Source organism: Zootoca vivipara, chromosome 1 (assembly GCF_965207765.1).
Source record: "Zootoca vivipara chromosome 1, rZooViv2.hap1.1, whole genome shotgun sequence".
NCBI lineage: Eukaryota > Metazoa > Chordata > Lepidosauria > Squamata > Lacertidae > Zootoca > Zootoca vivipara.
The window spans coordinates 121,525,525-121,548,588 of NC_142582.1; the positions used below are offsets into that span (position 1 = coordinate 121,525,525).

The 23,064-nt window shown below is 41.5% G+C and overlaps 2 protein-coding genes across 5 annotated transcripts; one reads left to right on the plus strand and one right to left on the minus strand.

Moving 5' to 3' along the window:
* Positions 1–1,886: 1,886 nt before the first annotated feature.
* On the minus strand, positions 1,887–9,454 carry BAG5 (BAG cochaperone 5). Of its 2 annotated transcripts, none has more exons than XM_060271663.2 (2): positions 9,305–9,454; positions 1,887–6,638 (listed from the first exon to the last, which is right to left on the minus strand). In XM_060271663.2, the coding sequence occupies exon 2, from the start codon at positions 6,608–6,610 to the stop codon at positions 5,258–5,260; it is 1,353 nt and encodes a 450-aa protein (XP_060127646.1). In that variant the 5' UTR covers positions 6,611–6,638; positions 9,305–9,454; the 3' UTR covers positions 1,887–5,257. The 2 variants fall into 2 exon arrangements, with proteins under 2 accessions (XP_060127646.1, XP_034961102.1); XM_035105211.3 differs by lacking the exon at positions 9,305–9,454 and adding an exon at positions 9,080–9,289.
* Positions 7,513–18,059, plus strand: COA8 (cytochrome c oxidase assembly factor 8). Of its 3 annotated transcripts, XM_035105275.3 has the most exons (6): positions 7,513–8,326; positions 8,451–8,521; positions 13,165–13,362; positions 13,938–14,001; positions 14,543–14,633; positions 16,098–18,059. In XM_035105275.3, the coding sequence occupies exons 2-6, from the start codon at positions 8,456–8,458 to the stop codon at positions 16,195–16,197; spliced, it is 519 nt and encodes a 172-aa protein (XP_034961166.1). In that variant the 5' UTR covers positions 7,513–8,326; positions 8,451–8,455; the 3' UTR covers positions 16,198–18,059. The 3 variants fall into 3 exon arrangements, with proteins under 3 accessions (XP_034961166.1, XP_034961156.1, XP_034961147.1); XM_035105265.3 differs by lacking the exons at positions 7,513–8,326; positions 8,451–8,521 and adding an exon at positions 9,545–9,862; XM_035105256.3 differs by lacking the exons at positions 7,513–8,326; positions 8,451–8,521 and adding an exon at positions 9,545–9,714.
* The last annotated feature ends 5,005 nt before the right edge of the window (positions 18,060–23,064 follow it).

The following is a 23,064-nucleotide window of genomic DNA, read 5'->3' on the forward strand; positions in this document are numbered from 1 at the left end:
GGACTTCCGGAACGAATTAAGTTCGTAAACCGAGGTACCACGGTACCATGTTTTTGCTTCTTCCATTTTACTCACAAGTTCCAGCTCATTCTGAACAGCCAGCTGCTCACCACATAATAGTATATGAAACTCTCCTCTTCCTTGTCAAGAGGCATCAGCGTGAACTAGCATAAAAGCAAGCTGCATGCTAAACAGTAGTTTGATCACCTTACTTCTTAGGTTTTGCACTTGGCAGATGAGGCTGTAAATAATTAAGACAGAGATGTAGGGCAAGCCTTAATAAATCACTGTGAGTTATTTCTTGTTCTCTTGATACCTTTTCTGATTAAGTTTCTTGAAAGGCAGGTTTTTAAGGAGCTCCTCCAAGACAGAAGCTTGTCTGACAAAACTGGAACAGAAGTATTATAATTGCCACTGTGCTCCTATTATATTTTAAAGTTTTTCCCCCAGAGGAACTGCTCAGAAAGTAGGGCTAGAGGGGAATCTATTAAAGTTATCACAGCAGCAATCAAATTAGCTTTCTATATTGGACACAGCAGCATCCAACATCCAATATTTGATAGTCCAGAGAAAGTTGCAAGGTCTACTTTGAATCAAGGCTTGGCCAAAGAATCTGTTTTCAGGCCCCCATTCAACCCTGGAAGGAAACGATGGCCCTGAACATGCACGGGGGACATTCATCTCACAGAACGAACATAGCCAGTCCTCACACATTTGAGATTAGGGTTTCCAGTTAATAGGATGCATCATCAAGAAGTATTGCCAAGCACAGGAAAATTAACTTTCTATGGAAGACTGCTCCTAAGGAAACATTCTTCCCAATATGTATCACATGATGACTAGCCGATGCCCTGAGAGGCCTATCTCTATTTGTTCTCTTTGTAAACATACTAATCTGCAAGAAGAAATCTAGTTTTCTAATCTGAAAATGGGGGTGGCCAAATGTCTTTTTGCACCTGAAGCAGGAAATCCAAATGGCACCCTCCTCAAAGAAGAATCCTGGAGAGAGAGAAAATTGCCATGCCTTAATGACATTGAATGTCTGCTGTCAGAGGAGACTGCCTCCCTCTACCTGAAGCAATTAAACAGAAAAAGAAGGCGGGTCTAATTACATGCAAATTATGTTAATGAAACATGAAGCACCTGCTGCAAAAAACACATTGTAGGGACAATTTAGAGAGAAGTAGCTGAAAAAGGTGGTGCTTCATCCTCTTTCTCCCCCGTCTCCCTGCTTCTACTTCTCATACCAAATAATTGGGTAGGGAAGGGATTCAGCTACACATTTAAGCAGAGCATGAAACCACAGGATGGGAGAATGCTGTTGCCCTCAGGTCCTGTTTGCAGTTTCCCATAGGTATTTGGGTTGGCCACTGTGAAACAGGATGCTGGACTAGATGGGCTACTGGCCTGATCCAGCAGACTCTTCTCATATAAGCATGCAGTTTGGCTAACACTGCTATTCTATGTATACTTTATGGGGGGGGGTTCACTCCACTGAAATCAGCAAGACTTGCTTTCACTTAAAGGTAGAATAGGAGCATTTAGCACTTGCTACATTTAAAGGGGCTATCCTACATAGATGATAAAATATTTCCCAGTTCTGTTTATTAGACTCAGACCTTTTAGAAAAGGTCTGTTAACCAGAGCCTAAAGATAAGGTGCTTAAATGTTTTCACTAACCTGTGATGTTTTATTATACACCGCTTTTAGTGATGTTACATTTCCATTCTTTATCAAAAAGTGGGGAAGGCAAATCTTCATTTTAAACATACACCTAGACCAGTTTGCTAAGTACAGAGGAAAAGTGTCATTCTTGCACTGTTATATGGAAAGTCCATTATCAAAAGAAGGAAAAGAGTTTTATCTTGAAATGAATTATCAAGAAGAAAAGCATAAAAATGCTTTATTAGGAATATCTGATGAATTTGTACACACCAAAACAATTCTATACTGTACATAAAAACGAAGTCAATACACTTTCTGAAAAGCAGTTTTTATACAAGTCTAACATGTCAATTAAATTTTAAGAAAAATGAGGAACAAAAAGCACAATCTGTACCACCAAGTGCTGGGACCTAGAAGCAGCTTAAGTGCAGGAACTCATTTCAACAGTTTGTTGATCACAGCAAAAGAATAGTTAAATCCAAAAGATCAGAGGAAAAATAATTGATCGTGGTTGCTGGCAAATATATCAGAACAAGGCTGCTTGGATCAACCCTTTCCTAAAGCAATACAATCATAATCTGGGGGGAAAAATAGTATCATGATGTTTAAAGATTCAGCAAAATCACATCACTATGCTTATTTTGCTACAATGTCATGGCACTCCATACAGAAAAGATTTTAATTGTTTTAAAAAATGCAGACTGAGTTGGTCCAGTGCTGAGTAATTCAAAAGCAGGAAACATCTTTAGCCAACTGAAATGGAAAGAAGCATATTTCCTAGCCTGGTTGCATATTGAATACAAAAAGTACATTCTTCAAAGCACAAAACAAGGATTTCTTACAATCCACATTAACTGACTTTTTGGTTTAGCTTGTTTAGTTCACTATTTTGATTCATGCATAAACTGATTATGATAAGTTTAAATGATGTACATTGAAACTCATGAAATAGGCATTCTTCTTTAAAAAGAAAACCGGGCGAGTTTAGCTTTTGTAATATGTCTTCATCATACGATTTTCTGTTAAATCGGCACCTATGACATGCTACATAACTATGAGAAGCAAATCTTAGGAATGGGTATAAATAATGGGAGTCTATAGTTAAAGAACAGTATTCCCCTGGCAGGTAATATATGAACATTTAAGTATGTTTACAAAAACATGAAAGATGAAATCACTAGAAAAAAATAAGTACCATGAATCTGTTAACTGAAACATTAATAAGCATTGTTTAGTTGTCACCTCCTGAAGTAAACATTCCATCTGAAGCCAAATCCAGGAGCTCCTTATACAGTGAGAGTTCTATACATCTGAAGTTCTCACATAAACAATAGCTTCATCAATGAATCTGAAGTCAGTGCAGCAGTGTATGCAAAGGGGAATAGGGGAAACATGCATGTTTTGAAAATAAAGTGACTTGGGGAACCCAAGGCACATGGGAACTCTGTATGCACACAACTTAGGTTCAAAACCTTTATGGCTAAAAGAACCTACTGAAAGTGAACTACTTTTAGTTATAGATGCTAACCAATTCATTAAAGACTCAAACTAGAAAAAAAGCAGGAAAGGGTAAAGGGTAAAGGAAAGACATTCACGGTGAAGCATCCAACAAGTCTATCATTTAGCATTGGGTTCTATTTAACCTAGACTGAAACTGAATCCATAAATTTCCTTGACAAAAATTTGCTAAGCAAGTTCCTATAAACACAAAGAGGTAACACCAAGCTTTGAACAAGCTTCTTGTCCTGTGAATATGGCAGAATATTTTTTTATCCATATTAGAGCTGAAGGATAGAAGCAGTCTGAAGGGTAGACTACTTCACTGGGAAGCAGCATGTAGCCAGCTAGTCATAGCTATAAGGTGCTGTAAATTCAAGTGTCGCTTAAAAAGGCACGTCTCTTAAGGATAGCCTTGCTTCTCTTAATTGCATATTGAAACTCTATTTACAAATCCAAGATGTACAGTTATAAGCCATTTCAAAGAAATAATCTTCCATAAGCCAGTAATTTTGATTGCAGAAGCTATCTGAGAAACTCTGGTTACTTCTTTTACAACTTATTTCTACCTAATGCTGATTTCTGCATGCCACTAAGAATGCACTCTACAAACACTTTGATTGATGCTGGTTTCTTCTTCCCAAAACTACTAACAGGTTAGCATACAATCTACACTGAACATGAGTTCAGTTTATTTAGGAATATGGTCAGACATAATAAGATCTGACAGTAAGTTGTAAGGCTCCTCTAAGGATTCAGGGAATTCATTGGGTTAATGGGGGGGGGAGAAAGAAACACATAGCAGCAGTTACCAAATGATACATGCAACTATATCAATACAGCTAACACAATAGACAACTATGCTTCAATCAAAAATAGAAACACTTTGAAGTGTTTGCCATTCCAACTGCCTGAAAGATTCAAAACTATATAAGTATAGCAGACCACACACATCTTAGGCATATAAGTACAAACATCTTGCCATCACACATAGCTAAGGATACTATCATAGCTCACCAAAAATAACTAAAAGCAACTAAGTCCAGAAGGATTTGGGGCGTATCAGGAACACATGAAACTGTGACGAACACCAATGGTTTCCGGCCAAATTCATGTGTAAACGCACTTACTTCATTTTTTATCATGCCAAAAGCTGTAATTTCATTCAAACCAGAAAAATGCAAAGGAGTCATTTAGAAGCTGCCCAGTGTGTCAGGAAGCAAGTTATTTTAGACATCACAAAATCTGGCTAAAGTAGTTTCACAACCATTAAGAGCCCAGGTTTTTTTTGGGGGGGGGGTGAAGGGAGGTGTCTCTTGGCTATTGAAGAATTCAGCTTAATTCTTCAAACACTATATTTTATTGTTTTTCAACAACATGTAGAATTTTTTCCAACCTATGCTGTCAGCCCTGGTTTATAAACAGAAAACTGCTTTCAGAATGACCACTATGAATCAGTGTAACTGCACACAACCTACGCCTATATGAATCAGTACATTGCTTCAAAATGCAGCCTGCAGTTTATGCCCAAGTGCAAAAACTGTTTTTACACACAGTCCTATATTAGCCCCTATTAAACACTGTATGTAATCAGCCAAACCTTAGGCAAGAGATCAGCGAGACTAAATCAAATGCACATACAAAAAAGGCCATGACCAATTTGCATTTAATCCTTTGGATCGTAACTGTGCAGTGGCAGAAATATGTGACATCTAAGGTGGTTTATGGCTAACAGACATTAGCTCTTTGTCTTCTCTTCATCAGTTTCACTTTGACTCCTTAAAGAAAACATGTTGGACAGATAGCTTTCTCTCACTGTATAGAAGAATTCTATACAGGATGGTTTGGCAGTTCTGCAACACTTCATCAAAAATCATGGAGGAAAGATGGCTGTGACCAAAACTAACACAAATGGCATGATTGCTGTCATTGCCTGACTGCGACAACACAAGACAGCTGCAGCATAGCTCAGTCCAACATTTACTTGGCCTGTAAGTGATGAGCAAATAAACTTTTGGTCTTGTGTCATTTATGGGAGATTGGTCGGCGTAAAGTGCAAGAGAGAAAGCAATGTCCAGCACAAGACCTCTGTTATTTAATATTCCCATTCATCTGTTTTCATGTCTAAGTAGTAAAGAATATTCTGTGCAAGCTTCACTGCCTGCTTCCTGGCTGCTTTTGAGTGCTCATCCCCTTGTGGGTCTATAGCATCAAGTGCTAGAAGTTGTTTGGTGAGGAGCTCCTCTAGTCTCATGTAGTTCTTATCAGTTCTGTTTCCATCGAAGGACAGCACCTCTTGCTGAATTTGGGACACGTTTCCAAGAATATTCCAAACAGCTTTATGTGATGCGGGTTCTGCTTCTGTTTGCTCTGCAAACATTTGTCGCTTGACAAGTGCTTCCTTTAAGTCAATATATGTTATGAGGGTTTGTACTTCTATCACTGCTCTCCTCCTGGCTTCTCTGATACAAGGATTTTTGCCTGGACTCACTTCATCCAACTGTGCAATTAACCCTTGCAGTTCTGCTTTTGACTTCAGGTATAAATCTGAAGCTCTCTCCACTTTTGAAAGAGAAGCATAAATCTCTTTCATTTTTGTGCGGATTTCCTCAATTTTTATAATGCACCTGTTTTGTGCCAAGTCATAAGCAGAAGTGGCATCAGCTTCTTCTTCAAGATCCAGGTATTTCTGCAATTTATTGATCTCCTCCACAACTTCTTTACGGTAGTTTCTTATTTCTGGACGGCCACATACATCTAAGGCATCCAGATCAGCAATCAGGCCAGTGAGCACGCAAGATAAATGTCTACAGGTCTCATTGTTATTTACTCCCATTAAAACAGCAATAAGGGTCCCTTTCGCTTTGTTCACATCAACCATGACAGAATTAATCTTAGAGACAGAAGGATGTGCATCACTGGACAATGGTAGTGAAGGCTGCTGCTTTGTACAACTGTCTATAATTTCTTGAACAGCACATACTTTGGTCAGAGTGCGATACCTGGCTTTCCGTAAAGAGAGTTTACCTCCAGTTTTCACCTGAGTGAGCCTAAAGATGATATCTTGAATACCTTCTTCAAATTCCTCAGTTACACAATTGCCTCCTTTGTAAAAAGCTGTGATTTCTTGTTCCACCAATGATTGTGCTTCATTAAACAGGGATTCAATCTCCAACCTTTGGGGGTGGTTTGCATTCTGCTCCAGTTCCTTAAGCAGTCTTTCAGTTTCCTGGGCAGCCCTCTTCCTGGCTTGCTGAACATCACCTCTGCCTTCAGCATCCACAGAATCGATTTCAAAAAGTTGTTTAGTCAAAACTCTCTCTAGTTTCTTGTAAGCTCTGTCACTAGACAGACCACTGAAGGATATTACTTGTGACTCAAACTCTTTGACTTCTTTCTGTATTTCTTGTAGCCTCTTAATGGAAGGATGTTGGTTACCCATATCCATACTTTTTCTTCATCCAGTTCCAACAGAGCTAGAAATAATGCAAAGATACAATCAAATATAACTGATGCTTGAAATACATGCCTGCTTGCTAGTCAATATTTTGAAAATTCAACTTTTCTGCTCTAATTCTACAAAGACCTAACATTTCACTTTTTACCAACATCTAGTCTTGGAAATACCTGTCCACAAACAAAAGAGGACTTTCCCTATGGATGTCCCATTGGGTTTCATGAAATGGTAGTTTAAAAAGCATGACATCTCTGGATCTTTTTGAACAAAGTATTTTAAAAGGGTATCTCCTAGAATTTTGTCTACTGTCACACACTAACCACCTGATCCTATGCATTTTAACTAAAGTAGTAAACTGTGTTTCATGAGCCTCTCTTGCCCCCCCAATCATATGCACACCAAGAAGAGGGTTTTCTTTCCTTTGTCATTAGACATCACAGGCGAGGCAGAACAAAGTAGCTGATGCACTAAGGAAGAAAATTAAAGATGATAGTGCCACCTGCTTCCCAAACATTACTTTTCTGGTGCTAGAAAAAGGCAGCAACTAAACAAGGAAAAGAAGATACAGTGCCGCTCATCTTCACTTGCCCTGGTCAGACTAGTAATGAGATACATAATATAACCAGTACAGTCAGTACTTCACTTGCACTTTCCCCTCTCCAACGCCCCCAGCAATAAGGCAGCTGTGCACTCTCATCATTTCAAACCACGGCAAGCAGCCCTGCGGCCAGGCAACATCTCAATACCTCCTTGGGAACTTCCCAATTCCCTCCCTGCCTATATGGCCTTGTCTCCAGTTCATCCGTCTCTTGCTGTCGCCGTCCTCCCACCCGGGAGCTCCCCCTCCCTGCCCCACCCACCACCCCACATACACACAAAGACAGAGGCGCCCGCCCCGTTCTCACCCCAGCGAGAAGCACCTCGGGGGAAGCGAGTCCCCGTGCACAGAGCTTGATCCCCCGCCCCCTATATCAACCCTACATTCCTGCAGGAAGGAAGCCGGGAATCAGCCCTGAGCTCGGGCCGCTTCCCCCCAGGCGGAGTTCGCGGGCAGCCTCCCTCGCCGCCCTCGGTCCCCAGTGACTTCACAATGCCGGACACTCTAATTCCGCCTGGGGTCCGAGTCGCTTCTCCGGGAGCGGCTCAAAGCGGGAGGGGGGCGCCAGGAAAACGGGAAGCAGGCAGCTTCAGCAGCCAGAAGGAGATCGATGGAGGAAGGCGGGGGGGGGGGAGGAAGGAAAATCCCCCTCGCCGTGTTTTGCCAGGCCTAGGCCGGCATCTCCCTCTCCCAGCAACTTTAAAATACGTGAGATCCTTTCCCCGCCCCACAGGGGGATTCCCTCTCCCCTACAGGGTGTAGTAGTCACTCACCCAGTCCTACTATGCCTTGCCCTCGCTACAGAGACGCCTCCCAGCTGCCACTTCTCCTCCCGGCCAAGCAATCCTACAACCGGTGTCCAAATGCGCCCGCGCGTGCCATGATGCCCACGCCGCGGTTTCCAATCCGCGCAACAAGGCCCAGGCGGCTCTGCAAACCCCCCCCCCAAAAAAAAACACCACTCCTCTGCCCGTCCCCGCAAGTAGGTAGGGTCGGCCTCTTCCCACCGGCGTTCCCAAAGCGTTCGTCCCCTCGGATCAAACCATTGCACCTACCGACCAACCTCTCCTGCGTATAATCCGCTTTTGGCAAGAGGGTGAAATTACCGGGTGAGCAAAAGAGGCGCGTCACGGCCGCTCTGCGTCCCGAGACCCTCCCCTACCCAGGTCGGGCCCTTCCCAAGTTGCCCCAATAGCCCTGGAACTTTTCACTTTTATTTTGTTTTTAAACCAGGCAATATGGGATCTACAACCCTACGCAGCAGCGTATTCATCTGGAAGGAAGCCAGTGTGCGAAAGCGAGAGGTAAGGATTATTACTATCCTCCTCACCAACTGGAGCAACTTGTTACTATGCACTTTGGCGTTTTTATATTGCAAACCACCCTACGGTATAGTAGTTTAATAAATAATAACAACTTCCAGTAGACACGGGTTGTGAGCATGACGGTGGGGCGAGCCCTGCCCCTCTTCCCCGCCTTTCTTATTAGGTGAAAGCCCTTCTCCGGCCACCCTGGCTGCAATATCTCCCTCTCACTTACCACTCACACGTAGTCGTTTTAAAGCCGGCACTTACTCGCCTTCCTATTCCAGCCCCTAGTATGGCTTCCCGTCTTCTGATTAATTATCTCTCCCTCAACACGCAAGCGGAGCAAGGACCTACCAGCCGCCGCGCTGCAACACCGAGTGCCTCGCACCGGGTTCCCACGACCACTTGTCACGAGTCTCTCTGAACCCGCAACCAAGGGCGTGAGATTGGGGGCCTCCATTTTTATTTTAGCTTCGCCTTATTCTTCTTTCCTCAGGGGATACTCATAATAAACAACAACAGGCCTTTTAGCCCCTCGCCCACCCGGCCCCTCACCTTTCTGGTCAGCGCATCGCCTCTCCTTCAGGGGCGCCGGGGAGGCGCAGCGAGGCGACTTCCGGCTCGCTCCCTCTGCGCCAGCCGTGCCACGCCGGCCATCCCACAGCTACCAGGCTCCTTTCAGCCCCGCCGTCTCCGGACTCCGCCGGCCAACCCACCGTCGCCTCACACTCTCCTCCTTTCCCTCAGCTTAGCCTGCCTTAACCTGAGGCGGGGACTAACCTGAGCCTCTCTTGGCGCGTGTGCGCATGCGCCCTCGTCTTTTTTTTCCTCTCCGCCTTCCCCGCCCTACGGCTATTTGTTGAGGCTGTAGAGGGATTTCGGCGTTCGCGACGCCCTGCCGTAAAGCGGAAAGACAGAAGTCGACCGTTGCCTGTTATCGAGGGTTGGATCGGACCTTGCGCGCGCCGGTTATCTGCCCGGCGACCGGGTGGAAGGGGTCGTCGTGCGCATGCGTCGGTTGTGCGCGAAAGATGGCGGCGGCTGTGAAGAGCCGAGTTTCCCTCAGCCGCCCGGCGGTGGCGGCGGCTTCACGTGCATCTTGCGGCCGTTTTTCTTCCTCGTCCCCCGGGGGTTCCCCTCGCGGCGGAGGGCCTGAGGCCGGGGGTGTATCTCCGCCCCACGAAAGCCGGGTAATGGAAGTTGTGGGGGAGATTGGAGGCGAGGGAAAGTATGTCGGGGGTTTCCCCTAAGACACCAAACGGTGGTGCGTCCCAAGTTCATTTACTCGGGAGTAAGCCCTGTTCAGCACAGCGAGCCTTAGTTCCAAGGAAACTTTGGGTGAGGTTATTGCTGCTTGTATTTGTTTCAAACTCAGGCTTCGGGCTTTCCAACCTAATTCTTATTTTTTCCGTTTCATTTCTTATATTATCATTATTTATTATATTTATTCATACCCACTGTTTCACCTGAAGGGGACTCAAACTGGCTATTTATGCCCCACTATTCAAGGAGGTCCGAACCTACGTGTCTCTTCTTACTCATTACAGCCTATATTCTGCTTTTCCTACATTGAGTCAAGGCAGCCTGCTTGGTTCTCTTCTCTCTCTCCCCCATGGTATCCTCACAACAACCCTGTGAGGTAGGTGAGGCTGCAGGGGAAGTAACTGGCTCAAGGTCACCAGGTGGGCATTTGAACCTGGATCTTGCCCCGCCCCGTCCTGGTTTATAAGACCAGCAAACCACTACACCATACTGGTTCCTTTCCATCCCCATTTTGTCATCATAACAACTGTGAGGCAGGTCAGGCTGAGGGATGGGGATGTGGGAAGCTGCTTTGAATCATTAGGTCACTGCAGTGGCCATCACTTCAGGGTTTCAAGCAGGAGTCATCCATGGCCCTACCTGCAGTTGCTAGACATTAAACGTGGGGCTTTTTGCATGCAGTGGGAGTTGTTCAAGACACCTGGAGAGTTTAAGGTTAGGAAAAGCTGGTGTAGTGGTTGACCCAAGATTATGAAGTTAAAATGGGGAAGGATTTCACAGACACCACAAGGGTAATCTAGTCCAATCCCCTGCCATACAGGTATCTTTTTACCCCATGTGGAGCTCGAACTCACAACCCACAACAAATTTAAGAGTCTCATGCTCTACATCAGGCATCCCCAAACTTCGGCCCTCCAGATGTTTTGGACTACAATCCCCATCATCCCTGACCACTGGTCCTGTTAGCTAGGGATCATGGGAGTTGTGGGCCAAAACATCTGGAGGGCCGAAGTTTGGGGGTGCCTTCTCTACATGTTTCCTTGAGCTACCTCTTCCAGTGTTTCTCGAACATGGGTACCCAACTGTTGCTGGACTACAACTCCCATCATCCCTGACCACTGGTTCTAGCTAGGGATGATGGGAGTTGTAGTTCAACAACAGCTATGAACTCAAGTTTGAGAAACACTGCTAGATGCTCCTTGAACTATTTTCCCAGGCAATCCAATCTTCCACTTTATTATTAACATTCTGTCACCGTTTACTTCAAAATCAGTTAGCATGTTTGTGAGCATTCCATGACATCACACAGCAGGTCAGTCAATGCCATCAATAGCTTCCAAATCATAGGTGACAACCGCTTTTTGGTCTTACTTATATGAGACAAAATAAGCACAAATAACTGTTAGCTGAATCCAGTGCTGCTTGTGCACTTAGTGTTTCCCAATTTTAGTTTGTCACACTTCTAAATAGTCCTTCATTCAAATGAATCCCTGGGCAGTTCACAAACAAATCAGTAAAATACAGATAAAAATGCATACTAACAATAAAACTTAAGAACAAAAATTAGCATCAAATACAATTTATCAACAGACCTAATCTGCAAATTCCAAAACCTTGGCCTGTAATTGGCACCACTAAAAGTTTGTAAGTGCATTTCAGTTTGGCAGTTTCAGTTTCAGTGAATAAGTGCATTTCAGTTTGGCACCAGAAGCCGATCAATTTACAGGTTGACTGAACCTGTGGGTGGGGAGGATTCTGTAGTCAGGACACCACTACAGAGATGGCTACATCCCCATGGATGGGACAGCCAGAAGGGCCTCCTGCTTATCGGCCTGGGTTAGCAAGACCCTGCCCCCAGCATCCTCAACACATTGCACCCTCCTCATTTCCCTACTTTCCCTGTGTTGTACAGAATAGGTCTGCAGAGGACTTCTGCTTGAAATTGATTGAACATGAGTATGTTGTTGTTGTTTGGCCGTTTAGTCGTGTCTGACTCTTCGTGACCCCATGGACCATAGCACGCCAGGCACTCCTGTCTTCCACTGCCTCCCGCAGTTTGGTCAAACTCATGTTGGTAGCTTCGAGAACACTGTCCAACCATCTCGTCCTCTGTCGTCCCCTTCTCCTTGTGCCCTCCATCTTTCCCAACATCAGGGTCTTTTCCAGGGAGTCTTCTCTTCTCATGAGGTGGCCAAAGTATTGGAGCCTCAGCTTCAGGATCTGTCCTTCCAGTGAGCACTCAGTTCTGATTTCCTTCAGAATGGATAGGTTTGATCTTCTTGCAGTCCATGGGACTCTCAAGAGGCTCCTCCAGCACCATAATTCAAAAGCATCAATTCTTCGGCGATCAGCCTTCTTTATGGTCCAGCTCTCACTTCCATACATCACTACTGGGAAAACCATAGCTTTAACTATACGGACCTTTGTAGGCAAGGTCCGTATAGTTAAAGCTATACATGAGTACAGTATAACTTAAATAAATGTATGTTGTGTTGTGTTCAAGCAAATGTATGTAAAAAAAACCCAACAGACACCTCGCCCCTGCACAGCTGGGAGCGATGTGCTCTGGGTTGCTGTGGGCAGAGCTTGTATGAGCAGCAGCACTCCCCCCTCCCATCTCTGCTTTTAAAAATAATTTATAAAGGCAGGTGCCTGAACACAACTACTGTGATTCTTTTAACATATTTACATATGATGGTATCTCAAAGTCTGATTGGGATGGGAAACTATCAACACATAGATATGAGCTGTATTCCAAAATGATAATGAACTGGCAAGCTATGCTGATTTGAATACTGTAGTTGCATACTGTTACTTATTGTCTTTCCTTTTTTTTTTTTAGAAACATGGCAAATTGTAGGTTTTAGTAGGTAGACACAGTGGATATTCTACAGTATTCTTGCACGGTGATCCTAGCCAAGTAAGGCCTAATCATTTAAAATGGATTTACTGCCAAGTGAGATACTGAAAACAAGCTTAATTTTGGTTTATGTTCTTCAGTTACTATGCATATGCCGTTTATTAGAATCCTGTATTGGGCAAATGCAGAAATTGGTGCTGGGTGTAAATCATCATTGTGAGTACCCCTGCTTTAATTTGTTAATTTTAAATTTTTTAGTCCTTTTGGCTACAAAGAGAGGCTAGGAAATACATGGTTATGGGCCACATAAATTATCTTTGATACCATACTGTAGTTGTTAGATTTTTCTCCCAATGTGAACTGGAACAAATGTGATCTGGAGACCTGTTAATGCTCACTTCTTAACTTTTTGTGTCTTGGGTACCTTGGGTTTTCAGATAAAATTGAAAAAGTTTGTGGTGCCTTTGTATGGGGGAAGAAACATACGGTACTATTAAAAAAAATCTCTTTTTTTAAGGCTTCAAGTTTTTGCCCTCCTTCACATTCTTGCCATGATTGGATTGGTCCTCCTGATCGATGTTCAAACCTCCGACCAGTAATGTTTTATATATCCAAACACGAATCCCCATTGGAACGAAGGCTTAGAGAGTTTAGACAGGAAACTCAGGTTTGGAATCAACAGTTCTGGGCAGACCAGAATATATCATTTAGAAAGGTAAGCATGTAGAGGAAGTGTAAAACCACTTGGTGGTGCTGAGAGTCCTTAAAAGTTTGTAGGGAGAATTGTTGAGAGGCATCCAACATATTTTTTTGCTGTTGCCTTCTTGTATGAGGCCTGATCTTTGCACCCCGTAGTTATTAAGACTAAAATAGAATCAGAAGAATAATTTTAACACATAAATGCCCCAAATAATATATTTTATGATGTCACTCTGGTAAAAATCACTGCCTGCAGGAACGAATTCAGCCTCTCCTGTTACAGATGGAAAGGACAGAGAGCTGAATGTACTGCTGTATGACCCTCTCCCAAGCCTGCAGGTCAAACCAAATAGATAACTAGGCCAGTAAGAAGTTACCCCAGTAATTTTCCTGCATTACAGATTGCTTATTTGCAAAATAATCCACAAATTGTTTGCTGAAGATCGTCTAGTCAGCCAGTTAATATATTTGATGGAATGGGATCGGGGATCATTAAAAGTCCTATACTTAGTAGCAGTTATTGCTGAGGTGAAATAAGCAAACTAAGATGCCAAAAACCTTATATTCTAAGATTTCCTGATCCTATTTCAGGAAAAAGAAGAATTTGTCTATTCCAAATTGAAAGCCAAAGGTCTACAACTGAGAGATGAAAAAGGTTAGATCATTGTTTCTACATTTCACAGTACTTTTCTTATGGGGAGGATTCTGGTTTACATTTTTTAAAATGTTCTAATCTAGCATAAATAATACTTATTTATTCAGCAAACTTTGTCTTTCTGTATAAGAGTGTTGCTCCTTGGCACTGAATTTACAAAACAGAGAGAGAACTCAGAGAAGAGTGTAATGAGAATCTTATAGTTTATGGCAGAAGCCTAGAGAGGTTGCACCAGAATTCCAGGTTGTGCTATGAATCTGCAGCTTCTCAGTTTCTAAGAAAGAAAGAAAAATTACTGCCCTTAAAAATCCCATAAAGCAAGTCACTATTATTCATTGATTACATATAGGAAAGAAAGCTGAGAGTTTGTGATTTATGGAAGACAAACGAAGACGTTCATAGCAAGACTTAAGACTACAGTCTGAGTGTTTGAAAATTCAAGTTCAGTTTTTGCAAGGAATTTATGTTTCAATGTTTGTACAGCACTGGTATGATGATTAAAACATTCTGACTTAGGTATTGTAATTTTTTTCTCTTTCAGGCCAGAAAATAACATTGTCTGCAGAAGAAATGGCTGAATTTTACAAAGCCTTTTTAAGTAAAAACTTTAAAAAGCATATTTATTATAACAGGTGAGAATATAATTCCTGGAACAATTGTGTCTCTTTATTTGTGTATTCAGTTCTATCTTTCTTGTTCATGTCTGCCTTTAAAACCACTTTTTTTTTTAGCAAAACCTTTTCTGAACCAAACAGATCTTGTTTCTTTGCTGCCACCTGATTCCCCATTTTGCTATTCCATTAAGAGTCAGAATCTTTGCTTCACCATAATTAATTATTTATGCTTTTCCTACTGTTATGCTAGGCATCATACAGAAATTTATAGTGCATAATCCTCTCTACAAATTCACAATTTAAAAAAACAAATATACATACAAAGAAAGGAATCACACAAATTGTGTTTGTATTTGTTTAAGTATGTTTATGAAAGAGTTGGGGGAAACCAATCCTCAGAGCTCCTCCATTCCCGTCCTTTCAGTGGCAGGGAGGGGATGTGGGGGGAGGGGGGAGGCCAAACCCAACCTATAATGGACCCCTTTGATTCTTAACGCACACGGGTACTACCGGTGGCAGAGGTGGACCGGTGGGTGGAGGGAAAACGAAGGGGCAGTGCTATATTGTATGTTTTGTTTGTCTTGTCTGTATAAAATTAATAAAAATTATTATAAAAAAAGGAATCTGGGAAGGAGGGGGATAACACTGAATCAGGTAACCAAGCAACTTTCTAAGGCATATTATTAACACAATATTAGTCTGCAGACTTATACTCACTTCCCTGGGAGCAGGTACCATTGAACTTAATGGTACTTACTACTGAGTAGATGTCATAGAATCATAGAGTTGGAAGAGACCACAAGGGCCATCCAGTCCAACACCCTGCCAAGCAGGAAACACCATCAAAGCATTCCTGACAGATGGCTGTCAAGCCTCTGCTTAAAGACCTTCAAAGAAGGAGACTCCACCACACTCATTGGCAGCAAATTCCACTGTCGAACAGCTCTTACTGTCAGGAAGTTCTGTGCATGGGTTCACTTCATTATAAATGTTTATTCCATCATTAAAAAGATATCCATCTGTCCTGGTGTTTACTTAGGTCAATGGTTTTGATATGCTGGGTCAAGTCTTTGATAAATATTTTTTGGTTTAGTTTTTACACATACCAGTAACTGTACTGTACAGAATCCTTTAAACAGAAATAACTGGGATGTCCCTTAAGCTAATTCTTTCCTCACTGCATTGGTATCACATTATTATAGCTTATGTAACTACAGATATAATTAGTCATCAAGTTTCTTTAAAAGCCTATCTGCAATATGTAGATACTTGCCTGGAGCCATGCATTATCACACATGGATTATGAAGTAGGGCATCTGAATAAGCACTTTAAAAACCTAAAGTAACTTTGCTTTAATTGGCAAGGAAAGAAAAAGCACCGATTAAGACATCTCAGAATCTTACATCTTTAACTGTCAGCAATAATTTCAATATGGCTAATTGTGTTTTATGTTGTTTTGTTTCCTTGGTTCTGAAATTTAGAGATTGGTATAAACGAAATTTTACCATCACATTTCTCATGGGACAAGTGGCATTTGAGAAAGCTTGCAAGAGATTTGGATTAAAAAAAGAGCGAAGCTGAAAGCTAGTAGGTCACAGTGCTGCATATATGTGATGAAAGGCCTAATTATTACTGGGATCTTAGTGGCGACCGTGGCTGTTTCTTAAAATCAGATATTTGAAGCTACATGAATGCAAGTTGAACAGCACTTCTCATTCTCCTGCAACGAAGCCAACTACCATTGTTTATGCAACAGAATCTTAGTTAAAAGCTTCCTTGGTGAGAGCTGAACTGCACCAAATAATGGAATCTTTCTTCCTGGTTTGAAAAATATGTCTGTATGCTCCATTATTTCATTGCCATCTTGATCTACAAGGGGACACTTATGTTCCAGAATGACTATTTTGTAGTAAGAAAAAGGAAAGCGCGTGAGCTACTCTTGAGGTAAACTTGGGCGGGGTGGGGGGATTAAATTATACAGTCAAACCTCGGTTGTCAAACCATTCCGGAAGCCTGTTCAGCTTCCGAAATGTTCGACAACTGAGGCACGGTTTCTGATTGGTTGCAGGAACTTGCTGCATTCAAGCGGAAGCCGCCTTGGGCAGTTGGCTTCCAAAAAACTGAGCATTTACATCCGGGTAAACGTTCCAAAACAGAGGTGTTTGGGATCTGAGCTTTGGCTGTACATAGTATGACAAAAGTACATGATTACAAGTGCAAAAATTCAATACTTAAATTCATTTAGCTCTAAAGTGTTTTCTAAAAGTATATTTGTAGACACTTTTTCAAATTACTTCTTTATAATAAAGGAACTGTAATAGTCTTAACACTCTGGGAATTAGATAAACCAACAGCTTTAGGATATATTGTCTGTTTACTGCTGCACCTCTCGTTGATGGCTTTGGACTACCTTGTGCTGGTTGTTTTATTATTAATTATTTCCTTTTATTCTGATTGCCAATTACCCTGCTGTCAAGAGAGAATGAATGTATATGCTCAGAAATGTAAGAGTGCTTCTAGACATCAGTTCACATTGGTAATTACTTTTAGATCGCCTACTGCTCTGCTGAGCATAAATGATGTGTGTCTCTCTGTTTAGCAGTTGTCTGTTCTAGCTTAACTGAATTTTGTGTGTTGAGCCAGAATTATACTGCATGCCTATTATCCTGTGTCTAGATAAAGCATAAATGTTCTTGTTTTAGGGAGCATTCAGCCTGCAATAGTCACACTTCTCAGTACATGCAAGGACTTCAGTCAGGTTTGGCTATATACCAAATTTGTTTTTTCAGAGAAGCTCACATCATACGCTCCCTCCATTATCAAATGACAATGAGTTTCCTCTACATATTAATTGCTCAGGATATAAATTTGAAGGAAGACAGCTTTTTTTGGAGGTATATTCAGGAGTAAGATCCACATACATGCCACTTAAGCATGCCCAAGGCTCTTCCTTCCACATAGTTGACATACTAAACCATCTCAAAATAGTATTGTACTTTTGTGCAGGTGTTGGCTGGCAAAGCATCATTAAGCATACTTTCTACACACATGCTCTTACATGGGATTCCCCCCCCCCCCGCCTCACTGATCTCAGAGTCAAAGTGCTTTTCTTTCTAGTTTATATCAGAACAGCTTCCATCAGATAAAATTGGTGGAATGTAAGAATGGTAACATTGTAAGCACTGCTACATAGGTTAGGCAGATAGTGCTTGTGAAGTAAGATGAAATAAATCAGTGATGGATCCTGATGATTCTTCTATTACATGAACAGTTATGAAATGGATTTGTGTACAGTATAAGACAATTGAAATAAGGAATAAAATTTATTTTAATTAGCTTTGTTTTCAGATTGACCAATTACATAAACACTAGAGAACTATCAAAGTGTTTGAGGAGAGTTCAGAATTAATTTCTCCTGTACTTAATAAAAGGTTTCATTTAAACCATTTTGTGTTTTCTTCATTTGCATATATTCTCATGAATGATGGTAATATTTGTCCTCACTCAGTAAGAACTATTAATTCCTGGAACAGTGGCTCTTGACTTTCTCTGTCCCAATATGTGGCTTCATTTCAAGATAGAAGTTTGAACCAATGGGTCATAATTCATTGGGTCCTGAATTATGGTAAAAAAAGAGACATTGGTGGATCCTCTTTGTAAACCATGAGCATTCAAGCCAAGTGAAACTATAAAAGGGGGAGATGTAAAAAGTGCTAAACCATACATAGAAAAAATATAATTGCATTAAAAAAATCACACAAAATATTTGTTCATATTTGGAAGATTGTTTTCTTCAGAGGAACATTCCCAAGGATACTCCTGTGGAACTGAGACAGGTACATAGGCCTACTTCTGCACAGTAAATACACACTAGTCAGTATTTAGCAACTATAAACATTCTATGGGATCACAGTTTGTGATCTCCCAGTGCCTTTCCTTTTTTGCTGAAATTTGCCTTATGTTGCTTAACCATATTCTAGTGGTGCATTTGACCACCTGATCATACTAACACCAGCTTTAAAACCTTTCCCCTCTAGTTTTCTAGGCGATTGGATATGTTGTTTGCTGTTCTGTTTTGTATATACAGACCACTGCAGCCTTGCTGTGCACCAATGATTCTACCCATTTGTATATCTTTGAAAGAGAGATAATTTATCTTTGTGGCAGAACATGAAGGGGAAAAAATGTATATTATTAAAGTAATACTGGTACTCTTATAATGGTGACTCATCAATACCATACTGATGTATAACAATCATTCTTCAGCTGAGAGTGAAAGCAAGAAAGTCATTATTTTTTCATAAACATAAGCTAGCCTGCTGTTAAATGATTGGCTCTGCATTATAATTGCTGGTCATAAATCATACATCAAAGCATTCAGAAACATGGACTTCCCTACGGATTATTCAAAATAAATTTGCACCTGCTCTGTAGCAGTAATAGCCCCCTTGTCTAAACCAAATGCGAATGGCAACATTGCCATTGACTGTCCACAGAGGTTGCCAAAATAAGAGATTTGCTTTCCAGAGAGCTTTTAAATACTTCAGTTTGTAAAAGCCCAATTACAGTATCATCATGATACCTTTTGAATCTTTTAGCAACAATATAACAAGTTATTTTGCTAATGCCAGATAATTTGTAATTCTAGATGGTTTCTACTGTGATAAAGAAATGATTATTGCATTCCAATCATGTTTTTATTTCCTACTATTCATTGGATCTCTCCACTGAGGTATTCATTTCAGTGGAATAAAAGAGGCGGAGGAAAGGGAATGAAGAGGCTGATTGAAGACTCATGAATGTCTCTGTGTGAATGCAGCTCCTTTATTAGATAATGTGTGTTTATAAATCAGAGCATATTAGTTAATGTAAAAAGTGAAATGAGCTTTCCTAGCATAATTATAAGCAGCATATATTGTTCGTGTTTCAGTTTTTCATGCCTTCCCCACCACCACCACCTTTTTTAAAAAGTTTCTTCAGGCACCTAGCAGAAAAGCATTAAGTATTTAGCACAAAGCCAGTAGTGGAAAACATTTGGCTTATGGCCAATGATATATTTGTGTCTGCATGTGGTTATGACTTGAGTCTGTTGCACTGAGAACGTGTCATGCTACCTGTAGGCACTAACGGTGCAAATAACATTAACAGTGTTCATTTCAATATTAGTATTCATGTTGCTGCCCTTTAAATGTTAACACGCCTGGGTTATGTGTCGTATTTTGGTATCTCAGAACCCTTTTTCTTATATGATAAAAGGTAAAAGAAAATTATGGAATGCCTCTCCCTTTGCCATATGCGAAGTATCATTCACCAGCTGCTTCAGACTTCTTTTAAAAGACGTATCTTTTCCCTAGGCCAGGGGTTCAAAAATGGTAGTCTGAACCTTATTCAGGTGGTCCGCGGCCTGTCCGCAAAAATAAAAAATCATACTACATCAAGCACAGTGAATTATGATTGCTAAAAAAAAGGCAGAAAAATCATTAAGTAATTTGCCAGGACCCAGCAATATTCAAGTGATGGGGGGGCACTGCTTAGATATTTTAAATATTAAGCAGTTTAGAAATGCTTTTAAATTGTGTATCATTGCAATATAGTCTGATTTCTAACAAAGAATGTCCTCATTTACCTTGTGTGTTTGTGCTAATCCTTGACTAGCCTGGCAGCAGCGGCAAAAATACTTGATGTAGACCCAAATGACAAAAGAGGAGAGTTCCATGCATAAACCCTACATACAGACTAGGCCTAAAGCAGATTAAGCCCAGGAGAACTACATTGTTTCTGCAGTCACAAAAGATTATTTCTACCATATCGAGTTCATAACCAGTTGCAGCCATTAGCCAACAGCTCCCTGAAACACTGGTTTGCTTAGCATACATTTATGTTTTGACCTCTAGCTAAATTCTACATTTCTAGAAAACTTAGAACATGAATCATACATTGAATGCATTACCTAAAATGCATTGCAACAACAAAATAATAATAATAAGAGCTTGGCAATTCCCTGGCCTTTCCTACCCCCAAGATTTTCCATAGGCTTCCTATTGGATTGCCAACTCATTTGAACCAATATTTACTGATTTTGAGGGTGATGGCAAGTATGGTTAGTATATCAAAAGAGGTTGTATTATGGCAGTGGACGAAGCTGAAGGGTACCTTTTGAATAAATGTATTTTAAATATTTTATTCTTTAAAAAGCCAAGAGGAGCAAGGGTCCAGAGCACAAGTGATTGCCCTGACCGATCCAAGCATCTTGTGCACATCCTTGAGCCTTGCTAGTGGAAATTCATGCAACATAACAGGACTAGACAGTGCTCTGGAGTTTCATCTGCTGTTAACAGTGGAGCCAAGGTCTCCAGGCAGATAGATGCAAGAGATTTTACTGTTGGTTCTATCACCTCCTTTGGGTCAGACTGTAAATGGCCCCACACTACCCAGAATAGCTCTGCTGGATGGCATAATGAGGATGCCGCGGAGGCAACGAAGTATGCCTTATTTGCTGCCTTCACTGCCACTAGGTAAGCTTGATTATCAGTCCTCTCCTGTGTTTGATTGCATTCGACTGGAGTTTTCATCCACTTGCATTTGAGCAGTCCCCCCAGCTTATTTCTTCACCCTAAACTTGAGTATACCAGAGAGCCAAATGGGCTCCATGAAGAAGAAGAGGACACTCAGGAGTGATAATGTCAATGGCTCTTGCTATTTGGATGTTCCAGAAGTTGGCCAGGGCTTTGACAGGAGTGCCAGTCATATCAGCTAGAAGATTCCCCCAGAGCCATCTGGAAACCCATTGCTTCCATCAGCCTCTGAGGATGGACCATCCTAATAGATCCCCCACCAGGAAGTGATCTGACCACAACAAGGGACTGTTATCAATATCATCCACTTTCGGATGGAGGATAATCCTTACTTGAGAAAACAAGGTCCATATGCCTACTGTGTGTGTTGGGCCGGTGACATGTTGGGACAGCTCCATGATCTTAATACTAAGACCAGCACTAGGAATTGGGCCGGGAATCCTACTAGTAGCCAGTGCTACTGGCAGAAATGTGATGTGTTCAGGTTTTTTGGGTCCCCGCCAACATCCAGAAGGCTGCATTTTGTACCAGCTGTAGAGCTTCCAAACTCTTCAGAGCTAATCTAATGTAAAGTGTTTTGCAGTAATCTAGTTGGGAGGTTAAAAGAGACTGTGTTTTTGTATCTGTGGAAGCTTCTGTGATCTTGTCTTTTAAACATGATGAAAGGGCTGGATCACATCCTAAATTACCTAGCTCTGAGAGGAGGCAATGTCTACTTAAATTGTGTACAGTATGTGGTTGTACACAGCTGAAGGCAGTGACCTGCTTGTCTCTCAGCTGAAGTCATGTGAGAACCAAAATAAAAATAACTACAATGATGACAAAGGACAAAAGGGAGAGAAACAAGTGTGAGAGGGCCCTGCTCTAGATTTCCACCAGTGTGTAGTTGCAAGGAAGTGTGGCATTTTTATGCATGCATAAAGAGGAAGCATTGGAGCTCCTCTGATAATAGCGATGAGATATGGATGCTGTAACAAGAATCTCCTTCAAAAGCAGTGCCATATGCACCTGCAACGTTTGTCAGCATCCCAGAGGGATGAGGCTTCACCTGCTTTGCTGGCACATAACATGGTAATGAGTCAGCAAGACCTCCCTGCAGGATTGCTGACAAGCTAGTCTGTGCAAAAAGCAGAGGTGGAAAGTAGCAAGAGTCTATTCAGAAACCTGTGAAGGACACTGATACATGTTCATGTGATTTAAAGAGGCTACCCTCTTTCAGCTGTGTGTGATTGCCTCCCCCATTTTTTTGAGGGGGATAAAGCTTGCAAGGGGTCCTTACCACAAATTTTGGCTCTAGGTTTGTTTTTGTTTTTTAAATGTTGCTGGCTGTTTGCTAAAATTAACTCTGCGTTTTCTACTGAACCGCATCCTAACTGCATATGCAGTTTGATCCTTGAATGCTTTCTGATCCAACGTTTTAAAAGAAAAAAGCAATGCCCTCTGAAAACAGAACTTCATTGATTAATTCTCAACTAAAGAGGCATTTTTTTTTTGTCATCTTTCTTCCCTGGGTATATTTCTGCTTTTCTTCCATGTTTGTAGCAATCCCAAGTTGACCTTCCAAGGTAACAGCAAAGAAGTCCCACGTGGGCTTCATGTTGCTTGTAGGTTACACTCCCCGTTTCCTTTGGTTGGCTGGTGTTAACTAAAGACTGCAAATGACATTTTTAAAGACAGTAGAAAAGAAAAACAAGCAGCCAGTTGCTTTCCTATTTTAAAACTGTTGTTGTTACCTGCAGGGCAGGACTTCTATATTACTCCTGAAACAAAGCTCCTTGGCAAGTCAAATTAAAAGTACACGATGTGGGAAATTATGCAGTTAAAAACAACAACTGAGCTGCCAAATATATAATATGCAAATGAAGGAGAAAAA

Bases quoted from the DNA above. Each gene is read 5' to 3' on its own strand.
- COA8 (XM_035105256.3), top strand. From the start codon at position 9,556: ATGGCGGCGGCTGTGAAGAGCCGAGTTTCCCTCAGCCGCCCGGCGGTG. The intron at 14,002-14,542 runs GTTAGATCATTG...TTTCTCTTTCAG, and splicing joins ACAACTGAGAGATGAAAAAG to GCCAGAAAATAACATTGTCT. The intron at 14,634-16,097 runs GTGAGAATATAA...TCTGAAATTTAG, and splicing joins AAGCATATTTATTATAACAG to AGATTGGTATAAACGAAATT.
- BAG5 (XM_060271663.2), bottom strand. From the start codon at position 6,610: ATGGATATGGGTAACCAACATCCTTCCATTAAGAGGCTACAAGAAATA.